Source organism: Bison bison, unplaced genomic scaffold, assembly GCF_000754665.1.
Source record: "Bison bison bison isolate TAMUID 2011002044 unplaced genomic scaffold, Bison_UMD1.0 scf7180017864390, whole genome shotgun sequence".
NCBI classification, from domain to species: Eukaryota; Metazoa; Chordata; class Mammalia; order Artiodactyla; family Bovidae; genus Bison; species Bison bison.
Window position 1 is genome coordinate 8,729,036 of NW_011494962.1, and position 22,157 is coordinate 8,751,192.

The 22,157-nt window shown below is 38.3% G+C and overlaps 1 protein-coding gene across 4 annotated transcripts in view; it reads left to right on the plus strand.

Moving 5' to 3' along the window:
* The window catches only part of PIK3C2G (phosphatidylinositol-4-phosphate 3-kinase, catalytic subunit type 2 gamma), a 306,650-nt gene that overhangs the window by 91,833 nt on the left and 192,660 nt on the right, over window positions 1-22,157 (plus strand). For all 4 annotated transcript variants that reach the window (XM_010858753.1, XM_010858756.1, XM_010858754.1 and 1 more), the window contains 2 exons: window positions 9,614-9,736; window positions 15,410-15,443. In XM_010858753.1, the coding sequence (XP_010857055.1) occupies window positions 9,614-9,736; window positions 15,410-15,443 (157 nt within the window). The remainder of the gene's footprint in view (window positions 1-9,613; window positions 9,737-15,409; window positions 15,444-22,157) is intronic.

Sequence of the window (22,157 nt, forward strand, 5' to 3'; positions counted from 1 at the left end):
CTAATACTGTGAGCAAGAATCCCTTAGAAGAAATGGAGTAGCCCTCATATGTCAACAAATGAGTCCAAAACACAATCTCAAAAATGACAGAATGATTTCTATTCCATTCCAAGGCAAACCATTCAATATCAAAGTAATTCGGGTCTATGCCTCAACTTCAAAGAAGCTGAAGTTGAATGGTTCTATGACGACCTACAAGATCTTCTAGAACTAACACCAAAAAAAGATGTGTACTTCATCATAGGGGACTGGAAAGCCAAAGTAGGAATCAAGAGATACCTGGAGTAAAGATAAGTTTGGCTTTGGATTACAAAATGAAGCAGGGCAAAGTCTAACAGAATTTTGCCAAAAGAACACACTGGTCATAGCAAAAACCCTCTTCCAACAACAGAAGAGAAGACTCTACACATGGACATCACCAGACAGTCAATACCAAATTCAAATTGATATATCCTTTGCAGCCAAAGATGGAGAAGCTCTATAGAGTCAGCCAAAACAAGACCAGGAGCCATAAGACTGTTGCTCAGATCATGAACTCCTTACTGCAAAATTCAGACTTAAATTGAGGAAAGTAGGGAAAACCACTAGACCATTCCAGGTATGACCTAAATCAAATCCCTTACTATTATACAGTGAATGTGACAAATAGATTCAAGGAATTAGATCTGATAGACAGGGTGCCTGAAGAACTATGGACAGAGTTTCGTGACATTGTATAAGAGGCAGTGATCAAAAATATCTCCAAGAAAAAGAAATGCAAAAAAGGAAAAATGGTTGTCTGAGGAGGCCTTGCAAATAATTGTTAAAAGAAGAGAAGATAAAGGCAAAGGAGAAAAGGAAAGATATACCCATTTGAATGCAGAGTTCCAAAGAACAGCAAGGAGAGATAAGAAAGCCTTCCTCAGTGATCAATGCCAAGAAATAGAGGAAAACAATAAAATGGGAAAGACTAGAGAGCTCTTCAGCAAAATTAGAAATACTAAGGGAACATTTCATGCAATTATGGGCCCAACAAAGGACAGAAATTGTATTGACCTAAAAGAAGTAGAAGACATTAAGATGAGGTGGCAAGAATACACAGAAGAACTATACAAAAAAGATCTTCACAACCCAGATAACCATGATGGTGTGATCACTCACCTAGAGCCAGACATCCTGGAATGTGAAGTCAAGTGGGCCTTAAAAAGCACCACTATGAACAAAGCTAGTGGAGGTGATGGAATTCCGGTTGAGCTATTTCAAATCCTGAAAGATGATGCTGTGAAAGTGCTGCACTCAATATGCCAGCAAATTTGGAAAACTCAGCAGTGGCCACAAGACTGGAAAAAATCAATTTTCATTTCAATCCCAAAGAAAGGCAATGCCAAAAATGTTCAAACTACTGCACAATTGCACTCATCTCACACACTAGCAAAGTAATGTTCAAAATTCTCCAGGCTAGGCTTCAACAGTATGTGAACCAAGAATTCCTGATGTTCAAGCTGGATTTAGAAAAGGCAGAGGAACCAGAGACCAAATTGCCAACATCTGTTGGTCATCAAAAAGCAAGAGAATTCCAGAGAAACACCTACTTCTATTTTATTGACTATGCCTAAGCCTTTGACTATGTGGATCACAACAAACTGTGAAAAATTCTTATAGAGATGGGAATACCAGACCACCTTACCTTCCTTCAGAAAAATCTGTAGGCAGGCCGAAAAGAAACTGTTAGAACCGGATAGTACAATAGACTTGTTCCAAATTGGGAAAGGAGTTTGTCAAGGCTGTATATTGATACCCTGCTTATTTAACTTATATGCAGAGTACGTCACGAGAAACGCTGGGCTAGATGATGCACAAGCTGGAATCAAGATTGCTGAGAGAAATATCAATAACCTCAGATATGCAGATGACACCAGCCTAAAGGCAGAAAGTGAAGAGGAACTAAAGAGCCTCTTGATGAAAGTGAAAGAGGAGAGTGAAAAAGCTGGCTTAAAACTCAACATTCAAAAAACTAAGATCATCGCATCCAGTCTCATCACTTTAAGGCAAACAGATGGGGAAACAATGGAAATAGTGACAGAGTTAATTTTCTTGGGCTCCAAAATCACTGCAGATGGTGACTGCAGCCATGAAATTAAAAGATGCTTGCTCCTTGGAAGAAAAGCTATGACCAACCTAGACAGCATATTAAAAAGCAGAGACATTACTTTGCCAAAAATGGTCCATCTATTTAAAGCTGTGGTTTTTCCAGTTGTCATGCATGGATGTGAGAGTTGAACTACAAAGAAAACTTAGTGCTGAAGAATTGATGCTTCTGAACTGTAGTGTCAGAGAAGACTCTTGAGAATCTCTTGGACTGAAAGGTTATCAAACCAATCAATCTTAAAGGAAATGTCCTGAATATCACTGGAAGGACTGATGCTGAAGATGAAGCTCCAATATTTGGCCACGTGATGCGAAGAACTGACTCACTGGAAAAGATCCTGATTCTGGGAAAGATTGAAGGCAGGAGGAGAAGGGGATGACAGAGGATGAGATGGTTGGATGGCATCACCGACTGGATGGATTGCTTTGAGCAAGCTGCAGGAGTTGGAGATGGACAGGAAAGCCTGGCATGCTGCATTCCATGGGATCGCAAAAACCCCAGACAGGACTGAGTGACTGAACTGAACTATAATGACTTAGAACTCTTTCTACATATTTCTGGCTTCAATTAGCAAATATTTTTTTAAGGCTATCTGTATCTGTATTTATGAGAGACATCAGTCTATACTTTTCTTGTAATATTGTGGCTTGATTTTAACGTTGAAATAATGCTAGCTTTATAAAATAAGTTAAGAAATGTTCCCTCTGGCTGACTCTGCATTCTGAAATAATTTGTGTAGATTTGGTTTTCTTTCTTTCTTAGATGTTTGATAAAATTTACCAGTGAAGCCATCTGTTGATAGAATTTTCCTTATGGGAAGGATTTATTATAAATTCAATTTCTTCTAATTCAATAACATAGAATCATTCAAAGTTTAAAGTCATAAATTTCCCTCTAACTTTTCGTGGCATCCTATGAATTTTGATATGTTGGCCATCATCTCTTTAAATATATCTCTCCCCCATTTTTATCTTTCCAGAACCCCAAATGCATAAATACCTCTGACAGGCTTGGATGATGTGTACTGGCTTTTCTTCCCACTCATTTTCCTTTTTGTGTTTTGGTAGGATGCTTTCTCTTGATCTATCTTCAATTTCACTGATACTTTACTTCACTGTGTTCAATCTGATGCTCAGATTGATGTTCAATCAACTGAAAGAATTCTTCATCTCTAGTATCAAGTATATTCTTATATTTCTATGATTTCCACTTGCCTCTTGTACATCGTTTTCATCTCTCTGCTGAAACCCCCATCTGTTCATGCTTGTCGTCTACATTTTCCACTATGTCTTGTCCCATGCTAATCATAGTTGCTTAAAAGTCCTTGTCTGATTGTTCTAATATCTGGGTCATTTATTAGTTTGGTTTTGTTAGTTGTTTCATCTACTGACAATGGATTGTTTTATCTTGGTTTTTTGGTATAGATCCTAATTTTGCATTGAGTCCTAAACATCCCATGTAGAATAATACTAGAGACTGAGGTTTACTGTATTCATATCTGGATATGGGGAATGCTCTTCTGTTATGTTATTTGTACATAGAGTTGGTAAATCTAGTCAAAATTTGAGCTTTGTATGTGTGTGTGTGTGTGTGTGTGTGTGTGTGTGTGTTTCTATCATTAAAGTCAGGGCACTTCAGGCTTCAAATTCCCCTAATGGTTAGTTACCATCACCTATACTTACATAGAACACCTGCAGTACTAGAGTCCTTTTCTCTGTTCCTCAGCTTTCAACAGCCCATTTGCCAGGTCACAGAGATGATCTCTCTCAATACTATTGTCTCTACACTAGTGTACTCTGCTATTGTTTATTATTCAAAATAGACTCATTTTTGTATTAGAGTACAGGGAATTTTGAGGTAACGATCAACAACAGCCCTAGGCTGTGTTTTTGAATCTCAGGATTGGAACTGTCTGAGCATTTCTGCCTTAAATTTGGAACTTTTTGGCAGCCAAAGTGTACCTTATATCTGCACTCAGTCTTGTACAGGAGACAGTTTTCTGTCCTTCCTCCTAGTGGTTCCTGACTTCAGATTGGTATCCATGTGGGATCCTGGGCTCCAGACAGGGTCCCCAGTCTCCTCCCCAGGAACAACAGGTTTTTGCTTCAACCATTCTCTCACCAGCAAAGGATCTTAACCTGTGTCCCACCTATCCCTGCAAGGCAGGCTGTTTGCTTTTTCTCCCTTCCTCCAAAGCAAGAGATTTTTGCTGGGCTCAGGATCACAGAGGATATCTGTCTCCTCTCGTATTATCATTTTTCTAGTATCATAAACCAGTAGCTTAGAGCTTTTGCTTCTTATAAGAGGAAGATCTACAGAAATAGGGTTTCCCCTAGAAGGCCAGTGAATGGACCTTCAGTTTCCTGCACCATCTTCATTATTTCCCCTGAACAACTGGTAAGCTCCAAGATGAGCTTACAAATGACTGTTAACTCTCCTTGTGTCTTGAACTCCCAGATATTTCAAACTGACATGCTTGCTCACATCTGGCCTTTAAGAATCTGCTGAAATTTTGGCTGATTTATTCTTACCCTCTTATATAGTGGTCATCTCGTTCTCCTGTGCTCTGCCAAAGGCCAAAGACATTTTGTGCTCCATCTCCCCTTGGCAGGGCCTGCCACTCTTTGGAATCTGGTCTACTTGGTCCCCTTTTGACCTCAAATCTCTAATGCAGTCAGGAAAAATTATGATCTTTGTATATTATCTGCCTTTTTCTATTTCTACAATGGGTCCAAAGTTCTACATTGTAAGCTGAAATGAAACTCCAAAGACAATTTTTAATCTTTAAGGAGCAATTTATAATAGCACTAACCACTGAACCTGGAATAAAAATAATTCTAAATTCTCAATTTGTCTCCTGAATTTGATAATTAATTGAATTTGGTAATGTTTAGTATGTAAACAGAAATAGAAATTAAGATTTATTTTTAAAATCCTGGAAAATAGCAAGCTATTTAAACACATTATTACTTTGGTCTCCCTCATAGCTAAATTAAGGGGATGAGGTGGGGGACATGAACCTTATGCTCTTAGTTTGGTTTTGTTTTCAAAAAAGATGAGAAGGAAAGTTTGTCAGCAATCTTCTCCAGTGTTCAAAATACATTACAAATATGCTTAATCTCTAAAGTATTAGACTGGTGCTCCTTCAGAGTCTATGATACATCAATTATATCTAAGGTTAGAATATAGCACATAAAATAACTTCACAGCAGTATTGTCAGTTTTCACTAATCCATAGAAAGAATTTAAAGTAGTCTATTTCAAACTCCTATTTAATGCAAAATTTGCCTCTAAACATCCTTATTGGCTGCACACTGTAACGTGGGTCTCTACTCAAAAGGCAGCCTACTCAATTTTGGGAAAAAATAATTTTTCCAAAATATCAAGCCAAACTGAATATCTCACACAGAGCCAAAATAATGTGCAATCATTTGTTCTAATTTATCATTCCAGAACTTACAGTAAATCTAATCCCCTTTTCACTTGAAAGGTCATCATATACTTGAAAGTGATTGTGTTTCCTTTTCCTATTTTCCAAACTGAAACTTCCTAGTACCATCTATTATATTTCCTTTATGCCCATTAAACTGTAGTCTTATGGCTTATGTCTCAAAACTTTGTGTTCTCCAACTGTGACCCATACTTCCTCCTTCATCATCTAAATATTAAATGTTCTGAAGTGTATATACCTATGTTTCCATTTTTATTTCCTCTATTTGTATTTTCCTTTTGGACAATCAAATCCAATTTCTTTGTCATGTATCATCTCTATGAAAATAACACTCACATCTAAGCTTTGATATCTCTTGAAATCAGGGACAAATTCTGTTGTTTTGTGTCTGTAGAATATCTCATGATGGATCACCCAAAGCCCTTGTGGTTTGGGGTCAGAAAAGTTTTGCATTTGCTTCTGCCTGAGTCCAAAATAGTAACAGCACTGGCATTATTTTGGCATAAATTCCTGCTAAGGGTAGTGCAAATTAATACTCCATAGCTACACATAACAGTTCCTCAGGTAATCATTTTCCTTACTCAATGCCCAGCTTGACAGAGAATTCCTCAAATGTTCTCCTGGTCAGTAGACACTGTTTTGTTTTGTTTTGTTTTCTGCATCTTTTGCAGGTGACAAACCAGTGTCAGGGATCTCAGCCCCAGGTCTGCCCCTTCTCCTACCTCAACCAATAGCTTTAGGTCTAAAATTTCAGCACTTGTCCCATTCTAAGCAGTAAACACCAGTATCTAAGTCCACTGACATTTTCCCCAGGCTACTGACATATCCATGTTGAAGCTAATGCTCAGCCTTTAAATTCCTTCATTAAATTTCTGCCATCCACAGATTTATCCTATCTTTGTTTTGGGCTAAACTTTGGATTTACATTTTTTTCTTGTGGTTCAGCTAATGTTTATATGAGTGTACAATGTGTGTGTGTGTATGTGTGTGTGTGTGTGTGTGTGTAAGGTGTCCATGTTTGATCAGTCCACCAGCTGCAAGAGCTAGAACTCTGCTGCATTTCCCAGTATCCAGAGGCTGAATCTACTTGGTTTTTCCATTGGCAACTCAAGCTCTGTGTATCAGAAATAAAAACATATCACAATTCCACCAAAACTCCATATTTTGCCATAACTCATGGCACTCTGTCTTTGGGTTTTCCAAGTATGAAATTTTGAAAACATCTTCAATCCAATATCCTGTTGCACTCAATCCAATTAGTCACCAAGTTAATTCTACAATGGCAACATTTCACTTAACATAGTCTAACAATTTTAGTCACTCAAAAATGAAATATTTATCTTTCGGAATTTTTATGCAGATCAAATGAGATCAATAGATCAGACAAGAGGCACTACAAGACTACAATAACAGATGGAATAAATTAGCTATTGAGTGACCCAGCAACCCAACATTTGCATTTTAACTAGTAATATTTCATGGATTTCAACAAATTCACATGTATCTCATATCTACCAAGAATGTACGAATGAAAAACAAATTCATTCACTCAGAACCTGATATACATCTCTATCATAGTTTTAATATTTCTTAATTTTCATATTATTAGTTACCTGGGCATGAACAGTGTCTGATTTCTCTTATAAACCAAAAAATCTGTGTGAATGGATAAAAATGAACTAATTTGAAATGAATAAACTAAAATTTAGCCCACATTATTTGCGAGGGACTTTTCCTATTTTACTTTATTTAACCTTAACAATAATTGTGTGTTGTGTGTTAGTTGCTCAGTCGTGTCCAACTCTGCAACCCCATGGACTGTAGCCCACCAGGCTCCTTTGTCCATGGGATTCTCCAGGCAAGAATACTGGAGTGGGTTGCCATTTCCTTCTCCAAATAATAATAATTAATTATTATTTAATAATCAGTTCAGTTCAGTTGCTCAGTCGTGTCCGACTCTTTGCGACGCCATGGATCGCAGCACACCAGGCCTCCCTGTCCATCACCAACTCCTGGAGTCTACCCAAACTCATGTCCATCGAGTCAGTGATGCCATCCAGCCATCTCATCCTCTGTCATCCCCTTCTCCTCCTGCCCCCAATCCCTCCCAGCATCAGGGTCATAATAATTAATTATTATTGTTCCAATTCTACAGATGAGGGAATTCAGATACATGGAAGTTAAATAATTTTGTTAATGTCCATAGGTAGAATAGGACAGAATCAGGATTTTATCACACATAACCTTATTGCAGACCTGGAAATAGAATTTATTATTTCTTTCACAAGAAAGAGTATATTCATATCATAATAATAGTTAGGTTGCTGTCTTTGGGGAAAATTCGATTTGTTAAGTTCACTGTCAAATGTGGTACTCAACACTAACCTCAGTTCAGATTATGTACATTTGCTGAGCTCTAACTTTCTGATTCTGGAGAGTATATGTCTTCTAATTTAATAATAAAGTAGCTCTTCTGGCAGCCACATCACAATGTGGACTCATTTATTTCACACATAAATAAAACCACTGACCTTTTTCCACATGCATTAGTAATAAATTTTTCTTCCTATGTTGTAACTGAGTAGTTATATTTTCTTAATCTGTGAAGATTTAAGATCCAAGTGAACCCAATTAAGTTCAATTTTTTGTTTGTTTAGTTTTATTTTCTTTTTAGCTCATTAATCAAGTCTGGTGATAATTTTGGAGTCCTGATTGTGTCTTTCATAGTATTAATTAGCCATTCTTTCTAGGTTTTTGTCAACAGTTTTCACTGTTTATAAAATCATTATAAAAGGTACTGGAGATATATTAAAAAGCTTTGTTTTTCCATAAAAGACACAAAATTATATTCTTAAATATAATACCCACTTTTTTGTCTTTATATTGATAATGCTTTGATAAGAAAATGATCTAGAATAAGTACAGTTAAAATCTTTTGTATTATGAATTCATATCTTTGTGTGAAAAAAAATTCTTCCATCTCTCTTGAAATAAACTCCACTGAAATTCTCCATTGGAATGACTGTGATTCTAGACTTGATAGAGCTCATGTGTTTTGAAAAGCCAACTTTACAGTGATACAGTGATATAGATAAAATACATTAAAATATTATAGAGTTAAAGATGATTTGCAAATAATTAAAGAAAAAAAGAGAGATTTCTAAACAATTACCAGTAAAAAACAAAAAAGAATAAGGTCAAAATAGGGCAGTTTTTCTTTTTTTTTTTAATGAAAGCTAAGTTTAAGAACATGTGAAAGCTCAGAAATTAAAAAAAAAAAAAAAAAAAAATGAAAAGCTCTTAGAACTGTGACACAAAGTCTGTGTATAATTATCTTAAGCAGAGACAGTAATTTTGATTTTAAGAATAGTTGGTCATTTCTGTGGACTGTACTTGTCATCAGTGATTTTATTTTTGAAACATCATAAGCCTGAAATATAATATAATCAAATGATTACATAACACCTCCAGTACCAAACTTCATTGTACCAAGTTTGTTCTGAACTCTGATTTTTAATAATTTTGCCCTCGTATACAGTGCTTACAAAAATAAATGTATTCTGCACTCTACATAGATCTGCTATAACTTGTCTGGTTTTCAAAGTATTTTTCAGGAACCAGAGACTTTCAGTCTCTCTCTCTGTCTCTGTCTCTTCTCTCTCCCGTTTTATATCAGATAATGTTGCTGCTAAGTCGCTTCAGTCATGTCCGACTCTGTGCGACCCCAGAGACGGCAGCCCACCAGGCTCCCCTGTCCCTGGGATTCTCCAGGCAAGAACACTGGAGTGGGTTGCCATTTCCTTCTCCAATGTTAGAGTTGATATGTATCAACTAGGACTGATAGTCCTAGTTTTCAGCATTCACTCAATGCAAATCACGCTTAGATCACAGGGTAACCAGTCCTGAGAATCTTTCACATGGAAACAACCATTTTTTATTCTGTTTCCTCTTCCTGGGTAGAGAGGTAGTTTAAAGATAACTTAGTGTCCTCTTGATTTCAATAAACTAAAAGATATCAATCTTTTCATCTACAGCAAAATGTGGACAATGTTATTGAAGAAGTTAAAAATATATGCAGTGTTCTGGGATGTGTGGAGACCAAACAAATTACAGATGCTATAAATGAACTAAATCTTATTCTTCAGAGAAAACCAAAGGTAAATACACTCATTTATTACACAGCAATTATTTTAAACCTGAGTTCAATAATTAATTAAGGAGAGTGAAAGACTTTTGATGAACTGGTATATATGTATGTGTGTGTGTATGTGTGTGCATGTGTTGCTGTTCATATATATTTCAATCATTTGGGGATAATGCAAACTTAATTCTATTATACCAAAATAATTGAATTAAAAGGAAATTTCTTATACCTTTGAAGTGTAACTACAATACAACCTTCAAGTGAGACTGAAATCTATCCTACAGTCCTACCTAGATGAATGTGCTTATATAATAATATTCACAGGCAAGTGTTTGTATAGACTATTAATGGTTCTCATGCACAGCAGTGTATGCAGAGGTAGGTACCCATGCTTGCTTGGACAAGCATTTATGCAGGAAAGAATAGATCAGTTTTTGTGGTATTTTTTGTTGAATCTTCAAGGCACACTGCTTTGATGATCTCACATTCTATAATGATTTCCTGGGTTTTCCATTTATAAAAATGAGCATTATATGAGCATTATATGATTTTTTCTTTTAAATCTCAGAAATCTGATGTAGATTATATGTGAATATTGCCTAAGAAAAAGATTAGGACATCTGGTTACAATGAATTGTTCAATCTTGTTGCTAGTTTAGCAAGTGATAAAGTCAAAAGATAGGATACTGCTGATGATAATAACTAATACTTGATCAGATCAGATCAGTCACTCAGTCGTGTCTGACTCTTTGCGACCCCATGAATCGCAGCATGCCAGGCCTCCCTATCCATAACCAACTCCTGAAGTTCACCCAGACTCACGTCCATCGAGTCAGTGATGCCATCCAGCCATCTCATCCTCTGTTGTCCCCTTCTCCTCATGCCCCCAATCCCTCACAGCATCAGAGTCTTTTCCAATGAGTCAACTCTTTGCATGAGGTGGCCAAAGTACTGAAATTTCAGCTTTAGCATCATTCCTTCCAAATAAATCCCAGGGCTGATCTCCTTCAGAATGGACTGCTTGGATCTCCTTGCAGTCCAAGGGACTCTCAAGAGTCTTCTCCAACACCACAGTTCAAAAGCATCAATTCTTCTTTGCTCAGACTTCTTCACAGTCCAACTCTCACATCCATACATGACCACAGGAAAAACCATAGCCTGGACTAGACGGACCTTTGTTGGCAAAGTAATGTCTCTGCTTTTGAATATGCTATCTAGGTTGGTCATAACTTTCCTTCCAAGGAGTGTCTTTTAATTTCATGGCTGCAGTCACCATCTGCAGTGATTTTGGAGCCCCAAAAAATAAAGTCTGACACTGTTTCCACTGTTTTCCCATTAATAAGCAGCAAAATAGAAATTTGAGCCCAGGCCTCTAAACACACTTCAGTACATATGAAACTTCATAAAAGAGAGTGACTGCATGCATTCTTTATCTATATGGATAGGAAGAGCACAGATTCTATTACCTTGAAGGCACCAGTCTTGAAATTTCAAAAAGACTGATTTACAAAGTTGACAATTATACTAATATATATAAATTGTCATTGTTTCAAATAGGTGACTAGTAAAAATCAGTAATTTCTTACTATCAGACTTCCTATGTCTTTTTTTTCCTCAAGTGCAACTGCTTTACAATGTTGTGTTAGTTTCTGCTGTACAACGAAGTGAATCAGCTATATGTATACATAAATCTCCTCCCTCTTGAGTCTCCCTCCTACTCTCCCATCTCACGCTTTTAAGTCATCACAGAGTACCAAGCTGAGCTCCCTATGATATACAGCAGCCTCCCACTAGCTATCTATTTACACATGGTAGTGTATATATGTCCATGCTACTCTCAATTCATCTCCTCCTCTCCTTCACAATCATCCACCCCTGCCCCAATCAACAAGTCCATTCTCTACATTTATGTCTCTATTCCTGCCCTGCAAATAGGTTAATCATTACCATTTTTCTTGATTCCATGTGCTTAGTCGCTCAGTCATGTCCGACTCTTTGCGACCCCATGGACTGTAGCCCAGCAGGCTCTTCTGTCCATTGCAATTCTCCAGGCAAGAATACTGGAGTGGGTTGCCATGCCATACTGGAATAGGTTTCCATGCCATACTGGAGCGGATTGCCATGCCTTCTTCCAGGAGATCCTCCCAACTCAGGGATGAAATCCAGGTCTCCCATATTGCAGGAGGATTCTTTACCATCTGAGAAACCAGGGAAGCCCAAGAACACTGGAGTGGGTAGCCAATCCCTTCTCCGGGGGATCTTCCCATCCCAGGAATCAAACTGGGATCTCCTGAATAGCAGGTGTATTCTTTACTAGCTGAGCTACCAGGGAAGCCTGCTAGATTTCATACATACATGTTAATATATGGTATTTGTTTTTCTCCCTATATCTTATTATAAATAATTACAATTGTATTTTTTGCAATTAGATGTAATAAATTCAGAATTTTTAATATCCTATTTGCATTACATGAACAGTGACAGTGGTAACTGAGGAGCAAAGGTCTCATATCAACAGCTGAAGTTAAGATAACAAGTGAGAATTAACTTGCAACAAGTTATTCATTTCTCTTAGATTACCACATTTTGGAGATAATACAAATACCTAGAGCTGATAATAAAATACAAAAAGCATAGGGTCATGCAGAGATGATTTGAATTTGAGATCTGCCACTTGCCAGGTGAATATACTTTGGAAAACTAATTAACTTCTCTAAGTTTCAGTTTTCCTCATCTCTAAAACAGAAAAAGAAAACAGAATTTGCAGGGTTCTTGAATCAGAAATAACACTAACAAATGGGCCAGATGAGAGTATATTTTGAGTGGCTCAGAGGTAAAGAATCTGTCTGCAATGCAGGAGACCACCTACAATGCTGAAAATGAAGGTTCAGTCCCTGGGCCGGGAAGATCCCCTGGAGAAAGTAATTGCAAACCACTCCAGCATTCTTGCCTAGGAAAACTGATGGACAGAGGAGTGTGGCAGGCTACAGTCCATGAAGTCACAGTCAGACACAACCTAGCAAGTAAACCACTACCACCCATTATTATTAGTGGAAGTAGTAGAGATGATGCTGTAGTAGTTTTTTATAATCTTCCTCATGAGGCCAAGAAGAGTTTAATTCACCCAAGTACCACTAAATACTCTCTTATCTCTGGGCCATTGGTTATAGCCAACCTCATGATAAATGCTAGAGTAGGAAACCAGATACATGAATGTGGACACATGTCTTCCCATCTGTTAAGACCACTTGGCTGTTCTTTAGTTTTTATGTCCTGCTCTCAGTAAATCAGTAGAAACAAACAAATGATCAAAGAAGGAGGAAAATCTAATTTTAGGATGAAGCATTTCAAATGCTGTTAAAGTAGCACTTTAACAACAACAACAAAAAAGCTTTTTAAAGAAAAAGCTTTCTTTAAACATTCATTTTCTGTAACTCCCTAGATAAACAAAAATGAGTTTTCTCAAAAATATCAAAATTTCAACATATCTGAAGCAAAAGAATCCTTCAAGGAGAAACAGAGTATTTCCTAGGAAAATATGGACAATTACAATAATTGAGAGAAGCTCATATCATATTTCACATTTCTTCTATACTTAAGAGCACTAAATTGTATGTGACTATTCATGCATAGAAATGAAGAAAAGAATTGACATTTACCAGTTTTATTTCATATATGTCAAGGGTCAAAATAAATAGTTGAATATCCCCAAGTAAACAGATTCTGCTTGAGTACCTTTTCAAAGTTTATTCAGCATTATTCAGACATTTTGTCCATCCCTTTTCTCAACGTATCTTAACTATAAGCCCACCTATACAAGAAAATCAGCACAAATAGTAAGTATATTTTACATTATTTCTGTAGTAACCAACTATGGCTAATAATGCCAAACTATTTCAATCTATCCACCCACCATAAACCTAAAACTAAAGAAACACTGAGAAATATGTCTTCTGCCAACAGATTCAAATTTCAGAAGCTGTCCTTTTTCTTGGCTGCATTTTTAGGTCAACTAACAAAACACTATTTCCTGCCATACCAGGAAGTAATTAAGTATTTACTAAATGTAAGTTTTGGCAAAATGAAGAACTATATCACAAATGCAGTTGTACTCCATCTATACTTCATGCTCCCACCTAGCACTGGAAACAATTTTCCATTCTTTAGAACTGTATTCCAGAAGCTCACATATTTCCATTAAATACACAATAAACAAACTACAAATAAAAAATACAGTCTTAAAAAAAAAATACAGTCTTACACATTGTGCTGTAGGTGGGTGTCATGGTGATTTAAAAATACAAGTTTACATTTCTGAATAAACTGAATTCTAGTTAAGTCATGTAAGGTGTTTAACAATCTCACCCACACAGCTAGGGTAAAGATCTCATGTGTTCAGCTTAGTAGTTGAATCTATGCTCTAATAGATGAACTATTTTACCTAAGAGAATTGCTTCTGAGAAGGTTCATGTGAATGATACTCTTCAATGAAAAGTTACATACATGTTTAATTACATTCTAAACATGACAGAAGACTTTTCTCTCTAAAAGGAATACTCTAGCAACTTCCTTGTTACAGGAAAACAATTATTCCCTAGTTTGTTTGTTTGAAAAATCAAGCTTTTCATTAATTGGATTTCCTTCAAAGCAAACTTGTCAAAGCAAAATTTCCAAAAAAATTTAGCGTCAATTAAAACGGATCTTGTTAGAAAATTGAATTTTCTTTTTGACTGAAATGTAACTTTTAATGAATCTGTGAATCACCTACCTTATATAGTTTTCATGATAATGAAGTTATAGCCAGTAAATTCTAAACCACTAAAGTAACTCCAGGTGTACAATAAACATAAACAAACAAGCAAATAAAAACCCCCATGCTAATGGATACAAACTTAAATGATAATGAAAAACACAAAATTTCAGATAGTTTTTTTTTTTTTAACCCAGGATACAATCTCAAGTATTTGACTACCAGTTTCTCTTTTTAATCCTACAAAATAAAGAAATGAAACTATACAGTGAATCTGTATGATTTTTTAAGCCTGTATATAAATGACTGTTAAAATAAGAACTGAACACACTAAACATCGAAAATGACAAATCTTTTATACTAAAATATCAGTCCCTGTTGTGGAAGGGGGATTGAATTTAGGCACTATCTGTGGGTGTGTACTGAGTCGCTTTAGTCGTGTCCAATTCTTTGCTACCCTATGGACTACAGCCCCGCCAGGCTCCTTTGTCCATGGGATTCTCCAGGAAAGAAACTGGAGTGGGTTGCCATACTCTCCTGCAGGGGATCTTTCCCACCCAGGGATCAAACCTGGGTCTCATGCATTGCAGGCAGACTTTTTTACTGTCTGAGCCACCAGGGAAGCTATTTTGCCACCAGGCAATATCTGCAGAACTGTTCAAATAATACTAAGAAGGCTGAGCTTATGCTAGAAATTATTTTTTTTAATCAAATAATAAAGATCGATGATTATGACAGTTAGAAGACTCTTCTTTCATCTTACAATTTAGATTTCCTGTTTAATAAGTAATATTTATATAAGACACCAAGAAATGCATTTTCTTTTTATCATAGCAGAGAAATTCCTATATGTAGATTGTGGACATTATTGGTTTGGTTTTCCAAATTTGTTTTCTGAATAACAATTGTATCTTTCGACCTATTTTTCTTTTTCAGAATCTTCATCAAAATTCAGACACTTCAGCAAAAGGTAAAACATATGTGCACCCAAATATTTTTTAAATAAACAATTTCTAAAGCCAAAAATAATTTAATTTTTCCAAATATGGTGATAACACACACATAAAATATTTTTGAGGGAAAAAACTTGCTAAAACTCTTTTTACTGACAGTAGTGATTATTCTGCAAGTGAATAAAAATCCACTGCCTTTGAGCCTGAGATTTTTTTAAAAAATAAAGTCAAGAAAGCTATAAAAGTAAAAAGAATTCTGAAAACGCCCTTTTTACCATTCTAAGAAAATATAAAATTTTATTTAACTAATGATATTCTGATGTAAGAGAAGTCAGAAATGTAGCAGATGTCTTTCTTCAAGGTCATTAATTTCCATTTTAAAATCAAGCTCTATTTGAAGCATCAACTTAATGTATCAGGCAGGAGGATTTGGTTCTGAAATACTTAAGTGTTCGCAGAAGCTCTGAACCTACAAAACTGTAAGCCACAGGAGGACTGGGCCTCTGTTGAAAAGGGTAGATAGTGTGGTCCACAGCAATGAGTCTGGCTTCTGGAATCAGGCAGAACTGATTTTGAATTCCAACTCTGCCCATTTTTTTACTCTGATGGTAAAAAATTAAACTCTCTGATCCTCAGTTTTCCTAATATGAATAAAGGATAGGACAGTATGTAAAGTGCAGGGTGTGGTCAAGATTGCTCTTGTTTGCACTGGCAGATCGTATTTGGCTTATGAACACTTATGAGTATCTTTAAGAAAATTATCTGACTCACAGATGTTCAGCTGTCAAAGGTGACAGTGAAGCACAAACAATAACTCTGACCTGTCCTCCATAGCCTTAGTGGTTTTCAGTGGAAAGTTACATATAGCAGGGTATCCTGTCAACTCTAATTCCCATCACTCAAAAGAAGATACAGTAAGTCCCCTACATGTGAACCTTCAAGTTGCGAACTTTGAAAGATGCGAACGTGTGTTCAGGCATGAGTGAAACTGCAGCTTGCCCTCCATCTCCTACTGCTAGTGATTCTTCATCTCCACTGCTTCCCACCTCCTTCTCTCCATCTCCAGTCAGTAACTCTTCTCACCTGTTCACTCGATGTCAGTTTCTGTATACCAGCTGCTGGACTGTACTACTGTACTTTTCAACATACTATACTATCAGATTAAAAATGTTTATTTTTTGTTTGCTTTTTATATGTTATTTGTGTGAAAAGTATTATAAATCTATTACAGTACAGAACTATATAGTTGATTGTGTTAGCTGGGTACCTAGGCTAACTTTGTTGGACTTACAAACAAATTGGACTTACAAATGCACTCTCAGAACTGAACTCATTCATATATAGAGGACTTACTGTTTGCAATACATAGGAAGAACTCCCCCACTTCACATCACAGAGGAAAATGGGACAGCAAAGGGTAAGGGCAAAAAACCTGTTTTGCTAGTGCAAAAATCCCTATTCCAAGCATTCACATAATAAAACTCCAGAGCACCACCAAGAAAGGGGAGAGATAGACACCCCCTAACAATTTTCCTAGCACCGAGTACAAGTAAAAGAACGAGGAGTGAATAAGCCAGAGGTATGCCTATATGAAACTGGCCTTTTCCTCCTTTCTATCAGGAATGTTGGAATAAACTCCTCTCATCCTATGCTCTTCAGGGGTCAGGATATGAGAGTCCACAAAATGGCAAGAAATGTCCCCATGGATTTATAATCCATCCTAAGTCATCACAGAAAAGGAATTAATTCTGAATTAAAAATTCTTCTTCTGCAGCTCTCATAAACTTTTCATGAATCATACTTCTCATTCTACAAGATAAATATATTTTCTAGTATTTTATTATATAGAAACACCTTACAGTAGTTTAAAAAGCAGAAAGGAAGAGTGCTGAAATGACAGCAAAATGAACATTTATCCATATATACATGCAATTGCTTTCTATTTAAGTACTCTGAAATAAAAGTCTAGAATCCTCTTTACACAAAATGTTGATCTAACAATGCTGCTGCTGCTAAGTCACTTCAGTCGTGTCCGACTCTGTGCGACCCCATAGACGGCAGCCCACCAGACTCCGTCGTCCCTGGGATTCTCCAGGCAAGAACACTGAAGTGGGTTGCCATTTCCTTCTCCAATGCCTGAAAGTGAAAAGTGAAAGTGAAGTCGCTCAGTCGTGTTCGACTCCTAGCGACCCCATGGACTGTAGCCAGCCAGGCTCCTCCGTCCATGGGATTTTCCAGGCAAGAGTACTGGAGTGGGGTGCCACTATTATTGATGATTCTGATTCTCATACTTAATATTCTTATGGATTCTTCGCCATATACTTTGAAGCTAAGAGATCTAATCATACCTGTGCTCTACACGAGCATTCATTAAATCTGGCATGCTGCCTGTTTGTGTAAACAAAGTTTATTTGGAACATGAAAAACAAACCAGATTTTAATACAGATTATGTTTGCAAGGAAAACACAGACTTCACTGAACAGGAGAAGTACAGAAAGTGACAAACAGCAGCAACACAGAGACTGTTTTCCATTCAAAAGTACACTAGAATAAAGTCATGTACTCTTACCCCCTTATTTCCATAAAAATGCAAACAAAACATCCTAATTAAGGCATTTTAATCACCTATATATTGTCATTGCTTATTTCCTGTTACTACAAGTCTTTTCTCATTGCAAAATCAGGTGCAATAAACATTTTCCCATATTTCACCAAGCCCAGTACTTTAAGTCCTTAATATATTCCCGATGATAACTAAAAATGCATTCTTCACCCAGAGTTCTGGAAGAAGCACACATCTCTACACTACTACCTCAAAGAAGCAAATTCTAATCTAGAACTGTTTTTCTGCAAAAAAGTAAAAAGTGGAGTTTGAGTAATTAGCCCAATAATTAAGATTCTCTAAAATATGTGCTGGGGCTTCAATTAATGAGATCTCTAACTCAACTTTATGATTTATTTTAACGTGCATTAATTTGCACAAGATTGGGAATTATTAACAAGAAGTCTGTACTTCCTGCTTCAGAATACAATTTGGGGACCAGAGAAACAAGATGTTTTTATAAATTTATAATTCTCTGCCTCCTGTTGTTCAGGAGAAACCCTGTTGGTTGGCCTCCAGAGTTTGATGAGGCCTCTTTAAAGACTATTTTTATGCTCCTTTCCTCTTCTGTTTCATTAATTGCTACTGCTGAGTTCTCAGAGAATTTTAATTAGAGCTCTTTCACTCTGCTTGTCACCTCAGGCTGTTTCAACAAAGGGCACAATTTTAGAAACACAGCAAGTGAGTAGAATTTGGCCATCTCATAAATTTCATACAAATTTATGAATAACTAAGTGAATAATAGCATGTGTTGGACAACAACAACAAAATGTTTAATTATGGGCAGAGCTACTGAGGGACAGGATGCGGGAAGAAGCTCCATGCAGAAGCTGGCCTCTTTCCTGGGCAATGGAACACTGCACACATACTATGGGAGGAAGCGTCTAGCTCATTCTGCTAATTTCTTTTCAAACCAACTAAGAACCAAAAGAATCTGCCTGCAATGCAGGAGACCCCAGTTGGATTCCTGGGTTGGGAAAGATACCCTGCGGGAGGGCACGGCAATGCACTCCAGTATTCTTCACTGGAGAATCCCCATGGACAGAAGTATCTGGTGGGCTACAATCCATGGGGTTGAAAGGAGTCCTGTAGGGCTGAGCAACTAAGCACAGCACACAGGAACCAAAAAGCAATTTCCGTTTTGGAAACTACTCATGAGAAAGTGCACGTGTCTCAAAAAAACAGTACTGTGTGATGCGACTCCACACTGAATACGCTTATGCCAAATTTGTGACTTGTTCCACTTGTTCCATTCATCATCTTTTTATCATTATTATTATTATTATTATTGGTCGAACTGCGTGGCTGGTAGGATCTTAGCTTGAATCGTACCCACGGCAGTGTAAGTGTCCGGATTCTTAACTACTGGACCACCCGGGGAACCCCGCCCCCACACTTGGCCCCTTTCATAATCTTAATAGACATTTCTTTTTCTATACCTCATAATATAAAAATATATTTTAAAATATAAAAACCTTTAAAATATAGTACAGTAAGTAAAATAAAATGTTATGAGAATTTTTTAAAAATCACAGCAGATCTTGAGAACATAAGATCTAAGGATGCGCTTACTTGTTCTGTCAACGTCTCCTCAGCTGCCAAGGGCTTGGCAACCTTGCTCTTCTGGGCTGTGGTCTTGGGGACTCACGGCTGCACATGACCCAGCTGCCCGAGGGGTAGCGGGGGGGGGAGGGCGAGGAAGGAGCCCACCCTGGCTCTGGCATCCGGGACCCCATCTGGGACAGGTGAACACCACCAGCCCTGCCCAACCAGTGGGCTAAGAACCTGCAGTCTGGAGAGCGAGAACAGGCGTTCAGGCCGGACCACTACAAAGCCAAGGCCACGCAGCCCTACTCCGCAACTGACACTCCCAGTACCATGTAGACGCCTCGCTTGAAAAGGCCCGCACTCTGACCCTGGAGTCGTGAACCAGAACTAGCTGGTGTCCAACTAGCAAGCTTGGGGTTGAAATGGAAGGAAATTGTCCATCAGTCCCTTCCTTGCCCTACAGAAACCTCAGTCATCATCTGCAAACACCTGCCAGGCGTGTTCAGCCTAAAACTTAGTTCAGCCCTGCTGGGGAAAGGCTGCCCGTCGAGGCCGACCAGCTCCTGTGTCGGCCCTTTTCCTCCGGGAAATGGAAGCTGTGCGGTAACCCGAGACGGAAGTCAGATGGAGGCTTGACTTCTGGAGCAGCAACCATGTACGGAGGCCTAGGATAAGGAGGCAGGGGAGAGAATCTTCTGCCTTTCCCCACACAGGCTGGCTCCGCCCATCCCTCCGCCGGGGCCCCATCACGTTCCCCGTGGTCCCGCCCAGAAGCCGAGGATTGCTGCGGATGCTCAGCAGCACTGGCTTCAGGCCTCCAGACACAGTGTCTCCCTCCCAAGTACCGCCTGGAGGACCAGCTCTCCTCCCGCAGGCTCTCCTCCGCAGCCCGGCGACCGTTCCCGATGTGGGAACCGCCGCCAAGAATATGGTTCCTCCGCCTCTGTCTTCCCCACACTGGTGGCACTGCCTTTTTATTTACTTTCTCCAGAACAAGGCGGCCGAAAAGGAGAAACATCTGAAATACGGCATTTCCGTACATATTTCTGGCCCAGGATGGATAGAAGAACGCAGGGTTTTCTGCCTCACTCTCGTCTACCAAGACCCGCCTGTGGGATTTAAGGAGGACTTTTGCCGGGACTGAACAAGGCCTGAAGTAGGGGTCTTGATCACAACCACAGGAGCCTTGCAACCCCCGACCTTCGAGACTTGTCAGCAAAGTCAGGCATAAGTGACCCAGAGGAGTAGGAGGGCTCCATTGATAACACTTCGTATTATACATTCATCTCTTAAAACTCTTTGTCACCTAAATATTTGTCCATTAAAGCGTTTCCTCTTCTAGGTAAAAAGGGAATAATTTTTAAAATACAATTTAAAAAATTATTATTTTTTTTTACCTTACAATATTGTATCGGTTTTGCATACAATTTTTTACACGAGGTTATTCACCTAACTTCTGAAACAGCGTAGTTGAATATTAAAAATAATTGCAAGTCATGAGCGTCTTATGATTTTCGATGCATTGACTGCTGCTGCTACTGCTGCTACTAAGTCACTTCAGTCGTGTCCGACTCTGTGCGACCCCATACACGGCAGCCCACCAGGCTCCCCCGTCCCTGGGATTTTCCAGGCAAGAACACTGGAGTAGGTTGTCATTTCCTTCTCCAATACATGAAAGTAAAAAGTGAAAGTGAAGTCTCTCAGTCGTGTCCGACCCTCAGCGACCCAATGGACTGCGGCCTTCCAGGCTCCTCTGTCCATGGGATTTTCCAGGCAAGAGTACTGGAGTGGGGTGCCGTTGCCTTCTCCAATGCATTGACTACTGCATACAAAATGTCAGCAGTGAGTGTTATTCACCTTCCCTGTAAGGGTCTGACAACGAGTCCTACCTGGAGATGGCATTCATCATCCTCAGGTTTCTCCATCCTACTGGCGCCAGATTCCTGTCAAAGTCCACCAGTTCTGCCTACTCCATTTCATCAGCCTCTTCTGCTTCCTCCCACTCAGGTTGGAATTTGTCCAACAGAGAGTTTAAAGAGAGGGAGAATACCATTCTCAGAAAAATTTACCTTAAATTTAATGATCAGGGGACGCTTTTCATGTGCTCTAAACTAAATTCGCATGGAATCTAGCAGACATTTCAAATCTATTGGTCCCTGTAGTTAGTCATTTTTCTTCATTTTTTTCTTAATTTTTTCTTCCTTCATGACAATTCAGCTTTACATAATCAATAGACTCCCTATAAATAACTAATGGTAAAACTGGAATAAAGTTTTGATTTTGAAGAAATATAGTAAATGTCATAAATCTTTTATTCTAAACTTACCTCGGATACCAGCCATGTACTTCAGTTCAGTTCAGTTCAGTTCAGTCACTCAGTCATGTCCGACTCTTTGCGACCCCATGAATCCCAGCACGCCAGGCCTCCCTGTCCACCACCAACTCCCGGAGTTCACTCAGACTCACGTCCATCGAGTCAGTGATGCCATCCAGCCATCTCATCCTCTGTCGTCCCCTTCTCCTCATGCCCCCAATCCCTCCCAGCATCAGTGTCTTTTCCAATGAGTCAACTCTTCTCAT